Source organism: Macaca nemestrina, chromosome 1 (assembly GCF_043159975.1).
Source record: "Macaca nemestrina isolate mMacNem1 chromosome 1, mMacNem.hap1, whole genome shotgun sequence".
Classification (NCBI taxonomy): Eukaryota; Metazoa; Chordata; class Mammalia; order Primates; family Cercopithecidae; genus Macaca; species Macaca nemestrina.
In genome coordinates, this window is record NC_092125.1 from 112,216,659 (window position 1) to 112,238,924 (window position 22,266).

Here is a 22,266-nt window from a genome sequence, read left to right on the forward strand (position 1 = left end):
ACAGTATGTCAAGCAAAATACTTAGTGGGCATCCAGAAATCTAAGAAGCTCCATACTCCCAACTTTAAGAAGTTTATAACCTAGCTGAGGAGTTGGGGTGGCAGAGGGGTGGTCTAATACTAAAGTTATTGTCCTGGCTCCACAAAACACATCTCATACCAGCTGATATATAATCCCTCTAAGAAGTAGAATGCCATATGACAGCATAGGCTAAGAGCCAAGAACAGAACTCAGTGGTGTGGGGCTGGTAAGGATTTGGAGCTGTATCTTCACATGTTGGGACTCCCCTGGGTGGGTAGAGAAAATGATACCACTGCTGTCAGCTCTTTCATTTTCCATATTCCAGGTTGAGATAAATAAGGTTAGGAAGTAAAAAGAATCTATTGGCCAGGTGTGGTGGCTCACGCCGGTAATCCCAGCACTTTGGGAGGCCAAGGCAGGTGGATCACTTAAGGTCAGGAGTTCAAAACCAGCCTGGCCAACATGGTGAAACCCTGCCTCTACTAAAAATACAAAAATTAGCCAGGCATGGTGGCATGTGCCTGTAGTCCTAGCTACCTGGGAGGCTGAGGCATGAGAAATGCTTGAACCCAGGAGACGGAGGTTGCAGTGAGCCAAGATTGCACCACTGCACTCCAGCCTGGGTGATAGAGTGAGACTCTGCTTTAACAAAGAAAAAAAAAAAAAGAATCTGAACCTATCTCCTATCCCCCGGCCGGGTGCAGTGGCTCACTTTGGGAGACTGAGGTGGGAGGATTCCTTGAGTTCAGTTCAAGACCAGCCTGGGTAACATAGTGAAACCCTGTCTGTATTCTCAATATAAATAATTTGTCTAAAGCTTTTAGATAAAAGTTTAAGATTCTTTTCTTATAAAAAAGAATCCATCTCCCACTCCTATTCCAAATTTGAGGAAAGCATTATTGACCTGGCAACAACAAACAGTAGAAAAAAAGAAATAGCAGAAATGAACAAAAAAATATGTTCTCTGGATATAGAGATGAGGCCTCCAGGGGGCAGCACCAAGGCAGAGAAATAGACTAAGATGGCTCAGTCCTTTCCTTGGTCTGGGGCTCCCCACAGTTCCCCACCGTCACTCCTCCCATTCCTTCCAACTTTATTTTTAGCTGCCATTGGGAGGGGGCAGGATGGGAGGGAAAGTAAAGAAAACAGAAAAGGAGAGGGACAGACAGAGGCCAGAGGACTTCTCATACCGGACAGAAACGGATCAGGCATGGAACTCCCCCTCATCACTCACCTGTTCTTGCCCCTGGTGTTCCTGACAGGTGAGGGAAATTAACTTCTTGGTTTCTGGTGGGAATGGAAGATACATAGATTGTTTGGAATTGGGACCATTAGAGTTAAAATTTCTTTGGGATTTAGGAAGCGAACACTGGCTCTACATTTCTTGTTATGTGTGTCTGTGTCCTTGTGCATTTTTATGCCCTCACATATGACTGTTTCAATATTGAGACTGGCAGGGGCTAAAGCTGCCTAGGACCTTGTGTAAGATTTGTATCTAATAATAATCATTATAATTATTATTTTTTAAAGATAGAGTCTTACTTTGTTGCCTAGGCTGGACTGCAGTGGTGCAACCATAGCTCAGTAGTCAGGACCACTAGGTGCGTGCCACCACACCCAGCTAATTTTTTTTTTTTTTTTTTTTTTGAGACAGGGTCTCACTCTGTCACTCAAGCTGGAGTGCAGTGGCATGATCATGGCTCATTCTAGCCTCAACCTCCCAGACTGAGGTGATCCTCCCACCTTGGCCTCCTGAGTAGCTGAGACTATAGGCATGTGCTACCACACCTGGCTAATTTTTTTTTTTTTTGTAGAGACAGAGTTTTGCCATGTTGGCCAGGCTGGTCTTTAACTCCTGGACTCAAGCAATCCGCCCTCCACAGCCACCGAGAGTGCTGGGATTATAGGCATGAGCCAGCATGCTTGGCTGAGATTTGTATCTAAATATATAAAATCTTCATCCTAAGCCCTATAGGAGTAAGGAGACAAAAAAGAAATGTGATGTGACCTTCCATTGCTAGTCTGATTCCTATTATCTCCTCCCTAACTTCTTACCCTTGGTGGTCCCTGGGGCCTGAGGCATAACTGACTATGTGGTCAGAACTCTGGGTTTATCTAACCAATGAGCTGCAGTTTCTAGTCATACAGCCCTGCCAGTTTTCTGGATGCAGAACTGCTCACATACAAAACACCTTTCTGAAAATGAGCATGGTTTGGGATAAAGCTACAGCCATTGGTAATGGTGGGGGGTAGCCTGAGAGGGGTTGCTTAGAAGTACAGAGCAAGACATAGTTGGGGAAAGGACCATGGGAAGGACAAGAGGCCTGGAATTTCTCCTTGCTAGTGCCCTGTAATCATTGTTTCCTAAAATACCAGCTCTGATTTTTAAAGGCATTGGGGTCAAAAGGGAAGATCAGCCAGGGTCGGGCACCTTTAGAGTGGGTTGAAGACTGAGGAAACCATAGAGGTCGGCGGTGGGGGAGGGGGGGAGCAGTTGGGAGAGTAGATGAGTTAAAAAGGAGGCAGGTTGTGGGAAACTTCAGGGTGATGGGACCCTTGGCAAGGATGGATGGCAAACTATGTGTGTGGGCAGGCGGGTGGCTCCACCCAGTTAATTACCACTGAGATTGCCAAGGCTGGAATCAACCAGAGACCTAGACATTGGAAAAAGACAGTGCGAGTGTGACAATGACCCTGGGAGTCAGGAAGAGATAGAGAAGGAGAGAGCCAGACGTGCGGTGCTTCTTAGCTTCCTTTCATTTCCCCTATCTTGGGGAGAATTGGAAGCAATGGTTGTTCTGGGGATACAGAAAGGCCCTCTCCCTCTTTTGACCCTCACAGTTTGTTGAGGAGTGTGTGTGGGAGGAATGTTGTGGAAAAGAGTAACTTGACCTTTTCAGACATGTCTGTGAATGAAATTTCAGAGGTGGGAATGGAAATACAGCTGTACATCAGCATGGCAGAAGGCCACAGGTTAGGCATCTGGACACAAACACAGGAAGGGGATCATCTTTGCCTGAGGCTCTGAGCACAAGACACTGAGAGAGGCCAGAAAAGCTTATGAGTGAAAAAGCAGGCAGACAGAGATTAAGATGCTCCCTCACAGCTTCTCTCTGGCTGTGCCTCTAGCCATTCACTGCTTCGTGCTAACCTTATGATCCTGGCCCCACAGGTCTCTGCTCCCCCTTTAACCTGGATGAACATCACCCACGCCTATTCCCAGGGCCACCAGAAGCTGAATTTGGATACAGTGTCTTACAACATATTGGGGGTGGACAGCGATGGTGAGGAAGAAACTGGAGTGCCAGGGGACTGGGACTGCAGTAGTGCTAACAAAGAGGAGGCAAGATAGATGGGACTCTAAACTAATCTGGCCTTTTGAAAGTGGCTGGGGCTCTAAACTTGCCACCTCCATGCTTTTTCCCTTTGGCCTATGTCAAGGGTCATGTTTGCCCTATGCTTATATTCACATCCTCTTCCCAGGATGCTGGTGGGCGCCCCCTGGGATGGGCCTTCAGGTGACCGGAGGGGGGATGTTTATCGCTGCCCTGTAGGGGGGGCCCACCATGCCCCATGTGCCAAGAGCCACTTAGGTAAGAAGATACCTGACCCTTCTCCTAACCCCTGACCTTGATGCTCTAGAAGCTTCAACTCCCTATACCTCAGCTTTTTCACCCCTAAAATCCACATACTCCCTGTCCCCAATCTGATACCAATCCCTGCTCATTCTCCTCCAAAATCACATGAATTCAAGCACTCCGTCTATAACACCATGATCTCATTCTCTTCTGCCTCCTTCCAACCAGGTGACTACCAACTGGGAAATTCATCTCATCCTGCTGTGAATATGCACCTGGGGATGTCTCTGTTAGAGACAGATGGTGATGGGGGATTCATGGTGAGCTAAGGAAAGGGTGGTGGCAGTGTCTCTGAAGGTCCATAACAGAAAAAAGAGCAATGTGGTAAGGGAAAATGGTCTGTGTGGAGGGGCCAAGGAGTTAAAAACCTAGAAAGCAAGGTAGGTAATGTCAGGGAGTGGTCTTCATGCCTCCTTCAACTGGGAGCATGTTCTGAGGGTGCCCTCCCAAGCCTGGGAGTAACTATTTTCCCCATCCCCAGGCCTGTGCCCCTCTCTGGTCTCGTGCTTGTGGCAGCTCTGTCTTCAGTTCTGGGATATGTGCCCGTGTGGATGCTTCATTCCGGCCTCAGGGAAGCCTGGCACCCACTGCCCAACGTGAGCCAGAGGAAGGCTGAGTACTTGGTTCCCAGAAGGGGATACTGGGTGGGAAAAAGATGGGGCAAAGGGGTATGATGCCTGGCAGAGGGCCTGCATGGCTGTCCTCATTGCTACCTAATATGCTTGCAAAAGCTCCATGTTTCCTGACAGATTAGAATTCAGACTCCTGCCCAGGTATGGTGGCTCACACCTGTCATCCCAGCACTTTGGGAGGCCAAGGTGGGCATATCACTTGAAGTCAGGAGTTCAAGACCAGCCTGGCCAACATGGTGAAATCCCATCTCTACTAAAAAAATACAAAAATTGCTGGGTATGGTGGCTCATGCCTGTAATCCCAGCACTTTGGGAGGCAAAGGCGGGCAGATCATAAGGTCAAGAGATTGAGACCATACTGGCCAATATGGTGAAACCCCATCTCTACTAAAAATACAAAAATTAGCTGGGCATAGTGGCGAGCACCTGTAGTTCCAGCTATTCGGGAAGCGGAGGCAGGAGAACCGCTTGATATAGGGAGGCGGAGGTTGCAGTGAGCCGAGATCGTGCCACTGCACTCCAGTTCTGGTGACAGAGTGAGACTCTGTCTCAAAAAAAAAAGAGAAAAAAACACAAAAGTTAGCCGGGCGTGGTGGTGCATGCCTGCAATCTCAGCTACTCGGGAGGCTAAGGCAGGAGAATCTCGCTTTAACCCAGGAGGTGGAGGTTGCAGTGAGCCAAGATTGTGCCACTGCACTCTAGCCTGGGTAACAGAGTAAGCAAGACACCATCTCAAAAATAATAATAATAATAACTCGGACTCCTTATCAGGAGTCCATGATCTGGCCTGGCACAGTGGCTCATGCCTATAATCCCAACATTTTGGGAGGCCAAGGCAGGAGGATTGTTTGAGGTCTGGAGGTTTGAGACCAGCCTGGGCAACATAGACCCCATCTCTACAAAAATAAAAAATAAAAAAATTAGCCAGGCATGGTGGTGCATGCCTGTGGTCCCAGCTACTCAGGAGGCCAAGGTGGGAAGATCGTTTGAGCCCAGGAGGTCGAGGCTGCAGTGAGCCATGATTATGCCACTACACTCCAGCCTGGGCAACAGAGTGAGACTCTGTCTCAAAAACAAACAAAATGTTCTCTACCCAAATGCCTTTCCTAATATTCCCTTCTCCTTAAATATTTTCAGTCTTTACTATCTTCTTAGTTGCTACCATGTTTCATTCCCCACCATCAGAACCAATCTGCTTTTGTTCCCCCACTGTACAGAGTCATGCTATGTTCCTACCTAGCATTTAATTCCTTCTTGTTTTTTAGAGCATTGTATTTATAAATTATATATATATAAATGTGTATATTTGTGTGTTTATATACCTATATATACATATATACACACATATATACATTTATATATATACTTACATACACACAATTACTGAAGATTACTAAAGGGATCTTTTATTAATTTCTACACTTACACAGAGCCTGGCACAGTACCTTTTTTGCATGTAAGAAGTGCCTTATAAATGTCTAAATTGAACGTGTCCTCCTGTGACCTCTTTCCTTTGTTGCCCCCAGCTCAGTGTCTTCTACCTCAGTTTTCCCCTTCCTTCTAGGCTGCCCAACATACATGGATGTTGTCATCGTCTTGGATGGCTCCAACAGCATCTACCCCTGGTCTGAAGTTCAGACCTTCCTACGAAGACTGGTAGGGAAACTGTTTATTGACCCGGAACAGATACAGGTAAGAGAAGGCAATATGAGCTAGGCGCAGTTGCTTGTGGCACCTACTCAAGAGGTGGAGGTGGGAGGATCCCTTGAGGCCAGGAGTTCAAGACTAGCCTGGGCAATATAGTGAGACCTCATCTCTAAAAATATGAAAAAAAAAAAAAAAAGAAATTAGCCAGGCATGGTGGCATGCACCTGCAGTCCCAGCTACTCAGGAGGCTGAGGTAAGAGATCAATTGAGCCCATGAGTTTGAGGCTGCAGTGAGCTTTGATCACACAGCTGCACTCCAGCCTGGGTGAAAGAGTGAGACCCCATTTCTTAGAGAGAGAAAAGCAATATGGATGGGCTTGGAAGGGGAGAGAGAGAGAGAGAGGGGATAAATGTAGGTGTTATCTTCAGTAGTATCCAGGTGTTCATCTCTCCTCTTCTTACATACTTTCTTCTTCCTCCTCTCCCCCGATCTCACATACATACATTTCTTTTGAATGCGCTTTATTCCCAGGTGGGACTGGTACAGTATGGGGAGAGCCCTGTACATGAGTGGTCCCTGGGAGATTTTCGAACGAAGGAAGAAGTGGTGAGAGCAGCAAAGAACCTCAGTCGGCGGGAGGGACGAGAAACAAAGACTGCCCAAGCAATAATGGTGGCCTGGTGAGGCACTGGGAAGAGAGGTGTGGGAGGCTAGAGCAATGAAGCCTTAGAAGAGTTAGGGCAGGGCTGGGTGCGGTGGCTCCCGCCTGTAATCCCAGCACTTTGGGAGGCCGAGGCGGGCAGATCACCTGAGGTCGGGAGTTTGAGACCAGCCTGACCAACATGGAGAAACCCCATCTCTACTAAAAATACAAAATTAGCCAGGCATGGTGGCACATGTCTGTAATCCCAACTACTCAGGAGGCTGAGGCAGGAGACTCTCTTGAACCCGGGAGGTGGAGGTTGCGGTGAGCCGAGATCATGCCATTGCACTCCAGCCTGGGCAATAAAAGCAAAACTCCATCTCAAAAATAAAATAAAATAAAATAAATTAAGAAATAAAATAAAACTTTCCCTTTAAAAAAAGAAAAAGAAAAAAAAGAAGAAGGAGAAGTTAGGGCAGGTTTGGAGTGCAGTGTGTATATCCCAAGATGTCTTGCATACTTTCTTTGTATGTACACTAATGGTACACAGAGGAAGGCTAAGTGGGCTGTCACTGCACTCCCTCTCACTACATTTCTACAAAGTGTCTATGTCTGTGTCTTTCCATATTTCACAGACAGAAGTATCTTTCTATCCCTCCACTCCAACAGTGATCCTGGCCCACAGGTTTTCCACTACTAATGTCCTAGCCCACGTTCCAAACATGATCCAAAACTCATCTCTAGGGGCACACTGGTAAAATTGAAACAAAACAAAACAACTCATCTCTGGGAGGAGTCCCTGCCCAGACCATTCTCTTCTGTTCTATATTTCTTTAATATTTGTCCTCCCAAGTACAATATTTGTTGAATGAATCTGAGTGTATGAATGTTGTACTTATTTAGATTGATAAGCTACTCTGTATGTTCTATGACATTCAAACATTTGAGCTCTCATTCCATGCCATCTCCATGTTAAATACTCAAGAAATGGCCTAAAAGGCAAGATGCCTGACCTCAGTGAAGTGCTGATGTTAAATCCTGTGTGTGTGTGTGTGTGTGTGTGTGTGTGTGTCTGCACACATCTGATCACACCTCACTCCTTTCTCTTCTCAGCACAGAAGGGTTCAGTCAGTCCCATGGGGGCCGACCTGAGGCTGCCAGGCTACTGGTGGTTGTCACTGATGGAGAGTCCCATGATGGAGAGGAGCTTCCTGCAGCACTAAAGACCTGTGAGGCTGGAAGAGTGACACGCTATGGGATTGCAGTGAGAATTCACCCTGGATCTGGAAGAGTTGGGGGGTGGCAGGGGGGCAGTGTCTTGTGAACTGTCCAAGTACTGGGAACTTGAGGAAAACAAGGGCATTAACTACTTCCCAGACTTCAGCCACATCATGTTAGTTGGCTGTGTTCTGTGCCAACTCTAACACCTCATTCCTTGATCTTATGACCTCTTAGGTCCTTGGTCACTACCTCCGGCGGCAGCGAGATCCCAGCTCTTTCCTGAGAGAAATTAGAACTATTGCCAGTGATCCAGATGAGCGATTCTTCTTCAATGTCACAGATGAGGCTGCTCTGACTGACATTGTGGATGCACTAGGAGATCGGATTTTTGGCCTCGAAGGTGAGGATTACTCTGGAAAAATGGACAGGGTGGGAGAAGTTCTGGAGTGTGGGTGGGGCTCTGGAGTGAGTTCAGTAGGTCAAAGGGGAAACTGTCTTCCCCTGATATTGTCTCAATATTTTCTCACGACTAAGGGTCCCATGCAGAAAATGAAAGCTCCTTTGGGCTGGAAATGTCTCAGATTGGTTTCTCCACTCATCGGCTAAAGGTTGGACAGATTGACCCCTTCATGACTTCTCCCATTCTCTGACTCAGATAACTTCAACCACAGGGCCCTCCAGATTCCTCCTTTAACCAGCCTCCATGCTGACCTTCCCATGCCTTTCCAACTGAGCCCAGCAGACCCTCAGTGATCTTTTCACTCCTGGAATGTTTTTTTCCCTTTATTCCCCACTGTCTTCTCAGTGACTCCATCTGCTTCTGTCCCACAGGATGGGATTCTCTTTGGGATGGTGGGGGCCTATGACTGGGGGGGCTCTGTGCTATGGCTTGAAGGAGGTCACCACCTTTTCCCCCCACGAATGGCTCTGGAAGACGAGTTCCCCTCTGCATTGCAGAACCATGCAGCCTACCTGGGTGAGTAGCAGAGTTGCAGAGGACTTGCAGGGTAGGGGAGGAAATACATCCCTAGTTGCGGGGTATGAAATACTCCCTCTTAACTCATGAGGTTTCTCACTGACCTCTTACTACTTCCCTTGGGACCTCCTGCTGTGCCTTTAGGGAACCCCCTACTCTGGACCCCATCTTCTTTTCCTTTACCTCTGTTACTTCGCTCACTTCTAGGTTACTCTGTTTCTTCCATGCTTTTGCGGGCTGGACGCCGCCTGTTTCTCTCTGGGGCTCCTCGATTTAGACATCGAGGAAAAGTCATCGCCTTCCAGCTTAAGAAAGATGGGGCTGTGAGGGTTGCCCAGAGCCTCCAGGGGGAGCAGGTAGGGCATCCAAGGCAGGGTGGGACCTTTGGATTCCCAGGGACCTCCGGGCTGTTGGGGAGGAGTGTGAAGTGGGTAAGAGAGAGGCCTGCAAAGTCTGTGCGGAATTCTGGTTGGCAGAGTCTGTCAGGGATGTAAGGAGCAGACTGGCAGGCTGGTGAGTGCTTCCCACTGAGTCCACTTGTCTACAGTCACCTTCCCTTTTCTCTGGGGTCATCATCACCCACCATTCCCCAGATTGGTTCATACTTTGGCAGTGAGCTCTGCCCATTGGATACAGATAGGGATGGAACAACTGATGTCTTACTTGTGGCTGCCCCCATGTTCCTGGGACCCCAGAACAAGGAAACAGGACGTGTTTATGTGTATCTGGTGGGCCAGGTGAGACTTGCTGGGACCCCCTGCCCTGGACTTGCGTTGTGGGGGTGGGGGAGGAAAGGAGGGAGGGTGTACATATTTGAGGGTTTGCTGAGAGGTTGGGGCTGCTGGATTAGCATCTTCTATCTTCTCTCCTCCACCAGCAGTCCTTGCTGACCCTCCAAGGAACACTTCAGCCAGAACCCCCCCAGGATGCTCGATTTGGCTTTGCCATGGGTGCTCTTCCTGATCTGAACCAAGATGGTTTTGCTGATGTGGCTGTGGGGGCACCTCTGGAGGATGGGCACCAGGGAGCACTGTACCTGTACCATGGAACCCAGAGTGGAGTCAGGCCCCATCCTGCCCAGGTCAAGAGTACCCAAATAAAGCAGGGGCATGGTTGTAGGAAGAGGAGTAGGGGGATGCTCTTTGCTTGTCAATAGTCCCCTTGGCTTGAGACCCAAACTGAACAAGTGCTTTTATTAGTAGGCAAAAACTTAAGGCAGCGGGGTAGAATACAGGTTGCTGAACTAAGAACTCCTGAACACAGGCAAGTTTCTCTTATTCCCAGGACTGATGGGAGGATTATAAAGAGCAAGGCATGGCTGGGCGCGGTGGCTCACGTCTGTAATCCCAGCACTTTGGGAGGCCGAGGCAGGCGGATCACCTGAGGTCGGGAGTTGGAGACCAGCCTGGCCAACATGATGAAACTCTACTAAAAATACAAAAAGTTAGCTGGGCCTGGTGGCGCAGGCCTGTAATCCCAGCTACTTGGAAGGCTGGGGCAGGAGAATTGCTTGAACCTGGGAGGCGGAGGTTACAGTGAGCCAAGATCACACCATTGCACTCCAGCCTGGGCAACAAGAGTGAAACTCCATCTCAAAAATAAAAAATAAAAATAAATAAATAAATAAATAAAATAAATAAAGTAAAAATAAAGAAAGAGCAAGGCAGGAGGCCTGAGAAACTAGGTGTATGGGTCCCTGCCTTAGTCTCCTCTCTCTTCCTCTCAGAGGATTGCTGCTGCCTCCATGCCACATGCCCTCAGCTACTTTGGCCGAAGTGTGGATGGCCGGCTAGATCTGGATGGAGATGATCTGGTCGATGTGGCTGTGGGTGCCCAGGGGGCGGCCATCCTGCTCAGGTGAGGGGTCCCAGCTCAGGTAGCAGTGGACAGCATAGCATAGCTGTTAAAGGCAAGGGCCTTAAAGTCACAGACTGAGATTTGGGTTTCTTGGTCAACTTACTCTGTGCCTCCATTCCTAGTTTAAAAAATGACAATAGTAATAGTACCTACCTTATAGGTTTATTGTGAGGGTTAAATGAGATAATCCATATAATGATTTTAACACAGTGCCTAGCATATAAGTGCCTATTGACGTGAATCTAGGGCCGGGTACAGTGGCTCACACCTGTAATCCCAGCACTTTGGGAGGCCAAGGTAAGAGGATCATTTGAGGCCAGGAGTTCAAGACCAGCCTGGCCAACATGGTGAAACCCTGTCTCTACTAAAAATACAAAAAATTATCTGAGCATGGTGGTGGGCGCCAGTAATCCCAGCTACTCGGGAGGCTGAGGCAGGAGAATCACTTGAACCCAGGAGGCAGAGGTTGCAGTGAGCTGAGATGGCCCCACTGCACTCCAGCCTGGGCCACAGAGTGAGCTCCATCTCAAAAAAAAAAAAAAAAAAAAAAAAGATCAATGACATGAATCTATTATCTTACTTCTGTCAGAGGGCTCCCGGGGAGGGTGACATATGCATTCAGCCCCTCCTTCTTTGTTTTAACCATGGAGAAGCAAACACTGGGCTTGCGCTTCTCAAGGGCTTACCTCCTACTGATAGAATTTCTTTTCCACACTGTTCCCAGCTCCCGGCCCATTGTCCATCTGGCCCCGTCACTGGAGGTGACCCCACAGGCCATCAGTGTGGTTCAGAGGGACTGTAGGCGGCGAGGCCAGGAGGCAGTCTGTCTGACTGCAGCCCTCTGCTTCCAAGTGACCTCCCGTACTCCTGGTCGCTGGGATCGCCGATTCTGTGAGTGACTAAAGCGCATCACAGGCAACTCTCAATTCCTTGCCTGCCTTCCTCACTAGACCCCTTTCCACCCTCACTCTTGCCTCCTTCATTCAGACATGAGGTTCACAGCATCACTGGATGAATGGACGGCTGGGGCACGTGCAGCATTTGATGGCTCTGGCCAGAGGCTGTCCCCTCGGAGGCTCCGGCTCAGTGTGGGGAATGTCACTTGTGAGCAGCTACACTTCCATGTGCTGGTAAGGAGAGGGCAGGAACTGAGAATGAGGAGAAGTCTGGGTCAGAGGAGGAATTTCAGCTGGATCAGCAAGAAAGCCAAAGCCGGGAGAACGAGATGATTCAGACTTTGGAGTCAGGGCTGATCTGGGTTTGAATCCTAGCTGTGCCATTTACCACCTATGAATTCTGGCAAGTCCAACCCTCAGTTTTCTTGTCTGCAAAGGGGTGATAATAATAATAACTATATCATAGGAGTTGTATTAAAATTAAATTTAGTAATACAGTTAAGATCTTAGGACAGTGCCCAGCACACAGAAAATACTTCATAAATGATCACTACAATTATCACATGATCCTTGACTCTGTGACTCTGTTTTCCTTCAGGATACGTCAGATTACCTCCGGCCTGTGGCCTTTACTGTGACCTTTGCCTTGGACAATACCACAAAGCCAGGGCCTGTGCTGGATGAGGGCTCACCCACCTCTATACAAAAGCTGGTCAGCAGTGCCATGCCCTGCCCCTTGCCCCCAACACTGCCCTCTTTCAAGAGAAAAGGGAGGGAGAAGACATGAGATCATGGTGAAATCTGACCTGGGATCCTCGAATAAAAATATGCCCACTTTTGTCTTTTCACTTTTCCCCTATTCTATTCCTTTCCTCCTTGCTTCCCTCTCAACCCTTAGGCCCTTCCCTTTCTTCCAGGTCCCCTTCTCAAAGGATTGTGGCCCTGACAATGAATGTGTCACAGACCTGGTGCTTCAAGTGAATATGGACATCAGAGGCTCCAGGTTGGATGGACATGTACTGGGCAAACCAGGGTGACCTGAGACAGACTGGAAGGGACTCGAAGGGAGCTGGGGGTAGGGGGTTGTTTCTTACCCATGATAACAAAAGTGAGACTTTTGGCACTCCCCTCCTTCAACTCCTGGTCTCTCCCTCATTCATCATTCCCAGGAAGGCCCCATTTGTGGTTCGAGGTGGCCGGCGGAAAGCGCTGGTATCTGCAACTCTGGAAAACAGGAAGGAAAATGCTTACAATACTAGCCTGAGTCTCATCTTCTCTAGAAACCTCCACCTGGCCAGTCTCACTCCTCAGGTGCCCTTGGAGGAGGGGGTGTGGGAGAAGGAAAGAAAGGAGGAGGAAGAAGGTTGGGGTACTGGCCTCAGCTGTGAGGTGTTCTAGAGAATGGCTCAGTGTTTAGAGGCTGTGGGTAGGACAGCAGTTGCAGCCCCAGCTCCAGCTTCCATCTCCATTCCCCTGCCCTCAGAGAGACAGCCCAATAAAGGTGGAATGTGCAGCCCCTTCTACTCATGCCAGGCTCTGCATTGTGGGGCATCCTGTCTTCCAGACTGGAGCCAAGGTGAGTTGGGGTCTAGGATGAAAAGGAGGCTCTAGGAGGGCAGAGGCTGGGATCTGAGGGTCCTGGGACTTCAGGGAAGGAGGCACACAAGGGCTCCTGTTCGTTCCTCTGTAGTTGTTCCATGAGAAAGACTCTACCATTACCCCGTGTCCCCTGCCCCTAGGTGACCTTTCTGCTTGAGTTCGAGTTTAGCTGCTCCTCTCTCCTGAGCCAAGTCTTCGTGAAGCTGACTGCCAGCAGGTGAGAATGAGGGAACTTTCTTCTAGACCTCTCCTCCTACTGAGTCTTGACTGGAGTGGTGGGGAGGAACAACACTGATTCCTCTATTAGCAGAGAAGGGCGTCTTCTGAGGAGGGGTTGAGATGTGAGCCTCTCCCCTCTCTGACCCTACAGTGACAGCCTGGAGAGAGATGGAACCCTTCAAGATAACACAGCCCAGACCTCAGCCCACATCCAATATGAGCCCCATCTCCTCTTCTCTAGGTAGGCCCAGCTTCTAGGTGGGACCCAGTTCTCACTTCACACTCATACCCTTATGCTGCTTCCCTCCCTTTCCATGTGCCTCAGTGTTTCCCAAAACCCAAGCCCTTGCAGCTGCTCAGTCTTTTTGCCCTTAATCCTATTCATGCTGAACCTTCCCTTTTAAGCATCTTACTTTCCTAGATATAAGGTTTTGCCAGGCCTTGGGCACTGGAGCTGGGATGAGGGGATGTGGGATGTAGCCACAAAGCTTGCATTGTCTGTGTCATGTTCTACTTCTGTCTTCTGCATGTACCCCCATCTCTTTATCCATGTGCTGGCCCTGCCTCCTCTGAATCCATGTCTGTGTGCTGATCATGTGCCCCTGTGTCTGTGTCATGGCTGTGACCATGTACTTCCTGACTTGGTGTTCATACAGTGAGTCTACCCTGCACCGCTATGAGGTTCACCCATATGGGACCCTCCCAGTGGGTCCTGGCCCAGAATTCAAAACCACTCTTAGGGTGAGAAGCTGGAGGGGTCTTGGCATGAAGGGGAGGTGGGAGAACAGCAGCTTTGTGGGAAAAGGATTGGAAGGGTCTCTCTTGGATTTTAATGGTATCTAGGGTGAAGGGGAACAGATGAGGAAGGGCCTTCCATCTCCCACTTCTTACTATTCCCAACCTTCCTCTTAGGTTCAGAACCTAGGCTGCTATGTGGTCAGTGGCCTCATCATCTCAGCCCTCCTTCCAGCTGTAGCCCATGGGGGCAATTACTTCCTATCACTGTCTCAAGTCATCACTAACAATGTGAGTCTGGTCTAGGAGGGCATGGAGTCCTGCCCCCTTGAGCTGGTGGACTCACTGAAGCTGGACACCAGACCAGCTCCCTATCTGTTGGGCTGCTACTCTTGGGGCTCCTCTCTCTGGGGGGGGCTTTCTTTTCACACATGTGGCTTATTTGGGAGAATAAAAAGGGATTATAAGGGGAAGAACTGCAAGGTGTGGGTATGTTCCAGCTCAGCCTTGAGTGGCTAGCCCCACCCCATCAGGAGGGTCTTTCAAGTTGGATCTTCCCCTAGGCAAGCTGCACAGTGCAGAATCTGACTGAACCCCCAGCACCCCCTGTGCATCCAGAGGAGCTTCAACACACAAACAGACTGGTATGAGTCACAAGGGGGTGTCGGAGTGGGAATGCAAGTGGAGTTGGGTGCCCTGGACAAGGGGGTAGGAACTGGAGCGGAGAGGAAGGGATCTTTCCACCCCAGGGTCTGATCTGGAGTGGGAATGAAAATGGAGTCAGGTGCCTTGGGACAAGACTGTGTGAACTAGAGGTGGGGAAAGAGGATCTTTCCACCACAGAGTCCTGATCTGTCTGTCTCTCTCTCTTCTGTTAGAATGGGAGCAATACTCAGTGTCAGGTGGTGAGGTGCCACCTTGGGCAGCTGGCAAAGGGGACCGAGGTCTCTGTTGGACTATTGAGGCTGGTTCACAATGAATTTTTCCGAAGAGTAAGCCTTTCCTTTTCTACTATTCCCCTCTTTTGCTCCTTTCTGGAACTTTAGCATAGGTTTTGGAGGTAGACAGACCCATGTTCAAGTTTCACTTTTGCCTCTTACTAGCTATTTGACCACGAGCAAGTTATTTCATCTCCCTAAGCCTCTTTTTCCTAATCTCTAAAAGGGGAAGATAATACCAATTTCATGGGGTTGTTATAAAGAATAAATGAATAATGAGCTGGACATATGGTGAACACAAGTTATTATCCTTGTATTTTCCTCCACTGACCATTCCTTAGTGCTGTATCAATCAACATTTACAGGATACCTACATCTAATCAGTTAATAATCCATCAAGTGCTTATTACGTAAAAGGCCCTGTATTAGGCTGACACTGAGGAGAATATCTCCAACATTTAGCCCCCATGCCTAACTCATTGTAGGTGCTTAATATATTTTTGCTAAATGAATGAATAATTGATATTACATGCAGGATTTGCATTGGGGAGCAGTGGGAAGTAAGATTGTATAGGCGAGAGGGATCTAGATTATGAAAGGCCTTTGAATCCAGGGAGAAATTGAACTTAATATGACAAGTAGTGAGGAGTCAGTGTGAGTTCCTCCTGGGCAGGGGAATGGCATCTTAATTGTAATGGCATTTGGCACTAAGGTTGATGTGCTTTCCCATATCTACCTGGAATAACACAAGATCCCTGGGATGTCATCATATGTTTTAGGGAAGTTCAGTCCAATAAACCATCCTTCTCCAAGTCTCTTTGTCCTTCTTTGGTATCTTTTTTTCATTAATCTATTCATGCTTTCAACAAAGATTTATTAAGAAACCACTACATGGCTGCACGGTGGCTCACGCCTGTAATCCCTGCACTTTGGGAGGCCGAGGCAGGCGGATCACGAGGTCAGGAGATCAAGACCATCCTGGCTAACACAGTGAAACCCTGTCTCTACTAAAAATACAAAAAATTAGCTGCTGTGTGGTGGCGGGCGCCTGTAGTCCCAGCTCCTTGGGAGGCTGAGGCTGAGGCAGAAGAATGGCGTGAACCCGGGAGGCGGAGCTTGCAGTGAGCAGAGATCACGCCACTGCACTCCAGCCTGGGTGACAGAAAGAGACTCCATCTCAAAAAAAAAAAAAAAAAGAAAGAAACTGCTACATACTTGGCACTGTGCTATCTACTAGGCACCAAGGACACAAAAGTTATTAAGGCACAGCCTTTAACCTGGAGGATCTTATAGTTCAGGAGTGAAAGACAGAAGTAAACACCAGGGTTGGTGGGGGTTAGGAAGAATGATTTCCCTAAATCCCAGAGGGGATGACTTCTAAACTTCAATCTAAAGGAGGGGTAGAGGTCAGCCAAAGGAAAGAGAAGTAGAATGCATTTCAGGTAAAGTACCAGATGTACTGACTGTCCTTGGAAAACAAACAGCAGCAGCAGATGTGACCAGGGGTTTTCCATCTATTATCCTTCCTCTCTTTTCCCATTGGTCTTCAGCCTTTTCTTCTAGTCTTGAGAGCCCTTGAGGTTATGTCTCTCGGCCTCAACTTTGCTATTGGGATTCTAAACAACTACATCACCTGGTGATGGCTCATTTTAAATGTCTTCCTATCCACTTGTTCCACAGGCCAAGTTCAAGTCCCTGATGGTGGTCAGCACCTTTGAGCTGGGAACCGAGGAGGGCAGTGTCCTACAGCTGACTGAAGCCTCCCGTTGGAGTGAGGTGGGGCCGGAGACCGAGTTTGAGAGCTGTGAAAATAATGATGATGGGTATAGGATAGGGCCACCCATGGGCTTTTCCAGAACGAAGGCATCTCCATCAGGTAGCAGGATCCTAGTGTTCCACTGCCGCCATTCCTGCCTCAGTTTCTTTCTTTTAAGTAGAAGGAGGTTATTCTATTTAGCGGCTGGCTTTGGTATAGTGTGAGATGAGACTAGTTGGGTTACAGAACGCATGTAGAAAACTACTCTTCTCTCCATACAGAGCCTTCTGGAGGTGGTTCAGACCCGGCCTATCCTCATCTCCCTGTGGATCCTCATAGGCAGTGTCCTGGGAGGGTTGCTCCTGCTTGCTCTCCTTGTCTTCTGCCTGTGGAAGGTAAGCACTGCTTTAGTGGGGAGTGTGGAGCATGCTGCCCGTGAGTTGAAGAATTCTTGATTATAGCAGAGAGAACATGATTTGTGCTGGGCAGCTAAGCAGGCTGTGGATGTCATGCCCAGGTCTCCTTCACTGTACCCCACAAATGTTGGTTAAATTCTCCTAAGCCAAATAAAATAAATTTGAATTCCATTTTTGGAAACAGAACAAAAGTGAAGATCTCAGATAAGTCTGAGAGCTACTGGCAGGGTTCCCAGTCCAGGCATTTGGCGATGACGCTTATCTTTTCCTCTACAGCTTGGCTTCTTTGCCCATAAGAAAATCCCTGAGGAAGAAAAAAGAGAAGAGAAGTTGGAACAATGAATGTAGAATAAGGGTCTAGAAAGTCCTCCCTGGCAGCTTCTTCAAGACACTTGCATAAAAGCGGAGGTTTGGGGGCTCAGATGGGACAAGAAGCCGCCTCTGGACTATCTCCCCAGACCAGCAGCCTGACTTGACTTTTGAGTCCTAGGGATGCTGTTGGCTAGAGAAGAGACTTTACCTCAGACAAGAAGAGCTGGCACCAAAACTAGCCATGCTCCCACCCTCTGCTTCCCTCCTCTTCATGATCCTGGTTCCATAGCCAACACTGGGGCCTTTGTTTGGGGTCCTTTTATCCCCAGGAACCAATCATTTTTTTGCCTAGGTGCCTGACTCCTTTCAGATTCCCTCTTAATCTTCCCTCACAGTTTGGAAAGGATAAGAGTTATCTTCCTCGATTCTTCCACCCTCTCACCTTCCTGCCTGTTCCCCACTCCACAGGAGGGAGCTGACGTTGGCTTGAAAGGAGTAAAGTCAACATCTGCTGCTTTCCTGTGGACTCTGGTGATTCATAGAGCCGGATGGGGAGAGTCAACAGGAAAAAAGGAGGGAGGAGGAAAAGCCACAAGAGACATTCTGTACAATTCCAAGGAACAGAGAAGCCTTAGACAGGCAACTGCCATCCCCCGTGAAACCTGAGACCTGTGGTGCACTCGCCCGCCCTCAGGTGTTGGTGAAACAGAGCTGCCCCCAGGCTCGCTGGGCATAGGCTTCCTGATTCCAAGCCTTTTCTGGGAGCAGAGCCAGGGCCTGGTGCCTGATTTTCTGTAGCCAGGAGCCCTCAGGTGGCTGGAGCTGGAAAAGCAGGGAGGACTGGGTGTACCTAGGCAATGTTTTCTCTACTTCTTTCAAGTCTTATACTCACTCTTGAGCCCTCCTTAGGGCCTGCTTAGAAAGCAGACAGGAGAGAGTGTCCTGCTGCTTGGTGATGGGAAATGCTTTCACTTTACCAGCTTTGGGAAGCAGCAGCCCCATGGGATCTAACGTGAGGGGTCTGCATTAAGAAGCCTTCGAGGGTGGCATGGGACTGTGGGGAGCAAGCCCTTACTTGCTCAGCACTGGTTATGTAGCACAAATAGCTCCTAGGAAAATGTTTCTGGGGCAACCCTATAGAACCTTGGTCATATTTTGCAGGGTTTCTCTGGTGGAATCAGTTTGCCAGCCCTTGCTTGATGTTTAGCGGAAATCTCCAGGTTAATTTCTATCTCTGACCCCTCCCCAACCCACTCCATATTTGGGTCATGGCCAGTAAAGGCAGTTGGAGTCTCATAGACAACTGGGTAACTTATATTTCTTTGTAATCAAGACTTGAGATATCGAAGTCAGTTATTGATCTCCAGAGTGCAGCTCTGAGAGCCTTTTGAAGAATCAGCACTCATTTAGAGCTGAGAAAAGAGAAGACCTGATTGGGTGGTTGACTAGCAGTCACAGAACCTGTCCTCCCAGGCTGTTCCTGAGGCCTGACCACAGTGTTTATTTTGGCATGTCTCTGGCCTTCTGCAGAGGCCCACCCTCATGGGCATTGTCTCTGTTTCCCAGCAGGGTGGACAGTATATCAGATGGTCAGAACAAATAAAGTTCAGTGTCAAATGACCTTTGGCTCTATATGTGTTCCCTAGGATATAGACTGCTCAGTAATAGTGAGAGGTAGATACTTGTTTTGCCTGGGACTTTACAGAATGGAGTCCCTGGAAGGCAAAGTTAAGAAGTATTTTAAATGTTTTCTGTAGCTTTCCCACAGGAGATGTATTCTAGCCTCCTGTAATTCTCACCTGCTTAAGTGACCAGAAAGTATAAAGGTCTGGGAAGCACAGAGGCTTGGACTGAAATCCTGTCTGCCATTTATTAACTATATGGCCTTCAGCAAGTCATAACTTCCCTGAGGCTCAGATAATAATAAGAGGCTGTGTATTACAGTGGTGAACAATGAGGGCAGATTTGGGTTTAAATCTAGGCTATACAACTTAAAAATTCCGTTTCACCTAGGACAGACTTAACTTCTCTAAATCTTGGCTTTCTCATCTTTAAACCTGTTAGGGTCATGAAGACAAAATGAAATAATCCAAGAAAAGTGAGCATTTAGTAAATGCTCAGTAAATGGTAACTATGATTATAAAACTATTTTGTCGTAAAATAATCTACCGTATCATGCCTTGTGAGGATTAAGGGAGAAAGTATACTGGAGCACCAGGTGGTGGCGTTCCTGCTCTCTGACCCATCTCCCAGATCGTGAAGGTGTGTTTCTTCTATGTGCTATTGTCTCATCCACTAAATCTTATCCTATGCCTCATCACCTTTTTTTTTTTTTTTTTTGAGATGGAGTCTCGCTCTGTCGCCCAGGCTGGAGTACAGTGGCGTGATCTCAGCTCACTGCAACCTCCGCCTCCTGGGTTCAAGTGATTCTCCTGCCTCAGGCCTCCTGAGTAGCTGGGACTACAGGTGTGCACCACCATGCCCAGCTAATTTTTGGAGACAGGGTTTCACCATGTTGACCAGGCTGGTTTTGAACTCCTGACCTCACGTGATCTGCCTGCCTCAGCCTCCCAAAGTGCTAGGATTACAGGCGTGAGCCACTGTGCCTGGCCTGCCTCATCCTTTTTGAAATAAACTCTTTGAGCTCTTTAAGGTGATAATTAGCTGGAGAATTTAAGGTTCTAATGGTAGGGATCAAATCTATTTGATTCTATTAAGCAGGTATCTTCTAGGCTCCTCTTGAAACACCCAGAGTTTTTCCAGTACCCTGAGGGAACATGTGCACTTAAGCAATGGCCTTCTAGAGACCCAGTCTCTGCCTCTGTTGCCTAACCCTGAGAATTGTGGCCTGTCTGGCCTATTTGGCATGAACACCATTCTCTGTCAACCTGCTGAGTTGTTTTGTGACAGGAAAGGGTTTCCATCGTGACCCTCAGTGCACTTCATACAGGCTGTAACTTTATCAGCCTTTATGGAGCACAGAGTTTCTAGGGCTGAGACTGCAACCGTGTTATGTTGACAGACTCTCCTCTCCTCTTTACCCTCAGTCAGCCCCCAAATGGAGGTGGGTTTCCTAATTCTTACACATATATGCATATATATGTGTATATTTAAAATTTTTTTTAGAGAGGGGGTCTCACTATGTTGCCTAGGCTGGTCTCCAACTCCTGGCCTCAAGCAATCCTCCTGTCTTGGCCTATCCACATACTGGGATTATAGGTGTGAGCCACTGTGCCTGACCTCATGTAATTCTTTATCCATATGATTAAGAGAGCACTTTTAATGTATTTTTCCACCTAGAGATACCCCTCCTATCCATCCTCAGCACCAGACTGGGACTTTCTCTAACCCCAATCTTGTTATCCCTTTATTTGCAATAGTATTAGTCCTTTGCTTCTTCATTAATTTTTTCATTCATTTATTCATCAGATATCAAGCTCATAATATGTGCTTGGCAATGGCAATAATATAAAACACAACTACCATCAAAGAGTCCAATCTAGTAGCAGAAACAAACATGTAAACAAATAGTGGCAAATACAGGCTGGACGCAGTGGCTCACGCCTGTGATCCCAGCACTTTGGGAGGTCGTGGCAGTCGGATCACTTGAGTTCAGTAGTTCGAGACCATCTTGGACAACACAGTGAAACCCCGTCCTTAACAAAAATACAAAAACAATTAGCTGGGCACGGTGGCGCGCACCTGTAGTCCCATCTACTTGGGAGGCTGAGGTGGGAGGATGGCGTGAGCCCAGGAAGTGGAGGTTACAGTGAGCCGAGATCACCCCACCACACTCCAGCCTGGGTGACAGAGTAAGACACCATCTCAAAAACAAAAGCAAAAAAAAAAAAGGCAAATGCAAAGAGGTGGTTGCTATATATCAACAAGTACTAGGAGTATGTCATATAAGAGGCACACTTTCTTGGGCAGTGGGGGTGGCAGGGTTGTAAGGGAAAACTTTATAGAAAAAAGAAATTTGGCCTGGGGGTTGTTCTGTGCAGGAAACACGCAAAGGGAGAAGAAAAGACACACACACAATACCTTTAAGGGTAAACAAGCTTTATCCACGTAAATGGCAATGCAGATATAATAAGCAAATGGCATAAGCAAATTAATAAGCAAATTGATATAATAAGCAAATGATATAATAAGCAAATGATATAATAAACAGATTGATATAATAGGCAAATTGCAATGGGAAGGGGAGAAGGGAAAAGATATTTACACTCACCAGACTATGGAGGATTCACCACCAGACTGAGAAGCAACAGCCTGGGCTCCAGAGTTGGCCACTGGTCCATGCACAGACGAGGAGAGGTCTCATGAAGTTTTGGCGCAGTCTGGGACCCTACCTCTTTTTGTAACGAGTTGTTTGGCATGAGGCCCAGTCACGAGGCCCTTGGCAACTGGGCTCAAGAAACACAAAACGTTCAACTTATTTTTGTAATTGTCTATTGTTTTTCAATAACTAACGTATAGGAATAGATTGAAATAGAGATTTCTCCAAAACAGTGCTGGATGAACACCTCAAAAGGGCTCACACAACCTGTTCTGGGACTCGGTGACCATTGTTTCTGTCCACGTTCAATTGAGTTCAAATTTAATATTTAACTTTTCCACCACAGGGATCAAATGTGACAGGACGCATTCTTGGGAGGATTAATCACCAGCCTCAAAGGGAATTATAAATTAGAACAGTTTGAGGCCTGGCGCTCTGGGAGTTGAGGCGAGGAGAATTGCTCGAGCCCGGGAGTTCAAA

At 47.9% G+C, this 22,266-nt stretch overlaps 1 protein-coding gene and 1 long non-coding RNA gene across 8 annotated transcripts; one reads left to right on the top strand and one right to left on the bottom strand.

Annotated features, from left to right (window-relative positions):
• Positions 1-570: 570 nt before the first annotated feature.
• On the top strand, positions 571-19,829 carry LOC105479040 (integrin subunit alpha 10). 7 transcript variants are annotated; one of them, XM_011736828.3, is made up of 30 exons: positions 1,028-1,283; positions 3,194-3,305; positions 3,505-3,614; positions 3,828-3,919; positions 4,141-4,255; positions 5,856-5,983; positions 6,471-6,619; positions 7,696-7,846; positions 8,038-8,203; positions 8,338-8,411; positions 8,635-8,779; positions 8,987-9,135; positions 9,373-9,516; positions 9,660-9,860; positions 10,506-10,636; positions 11,361-11,527; positions 11,624-11,766; positions 12,131-12,244; positions 12,450-12,535; positions 12,702-12,843; positions 13,016-13,108; positions 13,272-13,348; positions 13,502-13,591; positions 14,007-14,091; positions 14,263-14,376; positions 14,649-14,729; positions 14,964-15,077; positions 16,704-16,799; positions 17,061-17,174; positions 17,472-19,548. In XM_011736828.3, the coding sequence occupies exons 1-30, from the start codon at positions 1,043-1,045 to the stop codon at positions 17,535-17,537; spliced, it is 3,690 nt and encodes a 1,229-aa protein (XP_011735130.2). In that variant the 5' UTR covers positions 1,028-1,042; the 3' UTR covers positions 17,538-19,548. The 7 variants fall into 7 exon arrangements, with proteins under 7 accessions (XP_011735136.2, XP_011735138.2, XP_011735139.2 ...); XM_011736829.2 differs by having other exon boundaries at positions 9,657-9,860; positions 17,472-19,547; XM_071069910.1 differs by lacking the exons at positions 1,028-1,283; positions 3,505-3,614 and having other exon boundaries at positions 1,290-3,305; positions 9,657-9,860; positions 17,472-19,829.
• LOC105479039 (uncharacterized) lies at positions 11,696-22,063 on the bottom strand. The gene is made up of 4 exons (XR_985647.3): positions 21,739-22,063; positions 16,475-17,499; positions 12,627-12,756; positions 11,696-11,784 (listed from the first exon to the last, which is right to left on the bottom strand). It is a non-coding gene; the product is annotated as an uncharacterized lncRNA (long non-coding RNA).
• Positions 22,064-22,266: the final 203 nt, after the last annotated feature.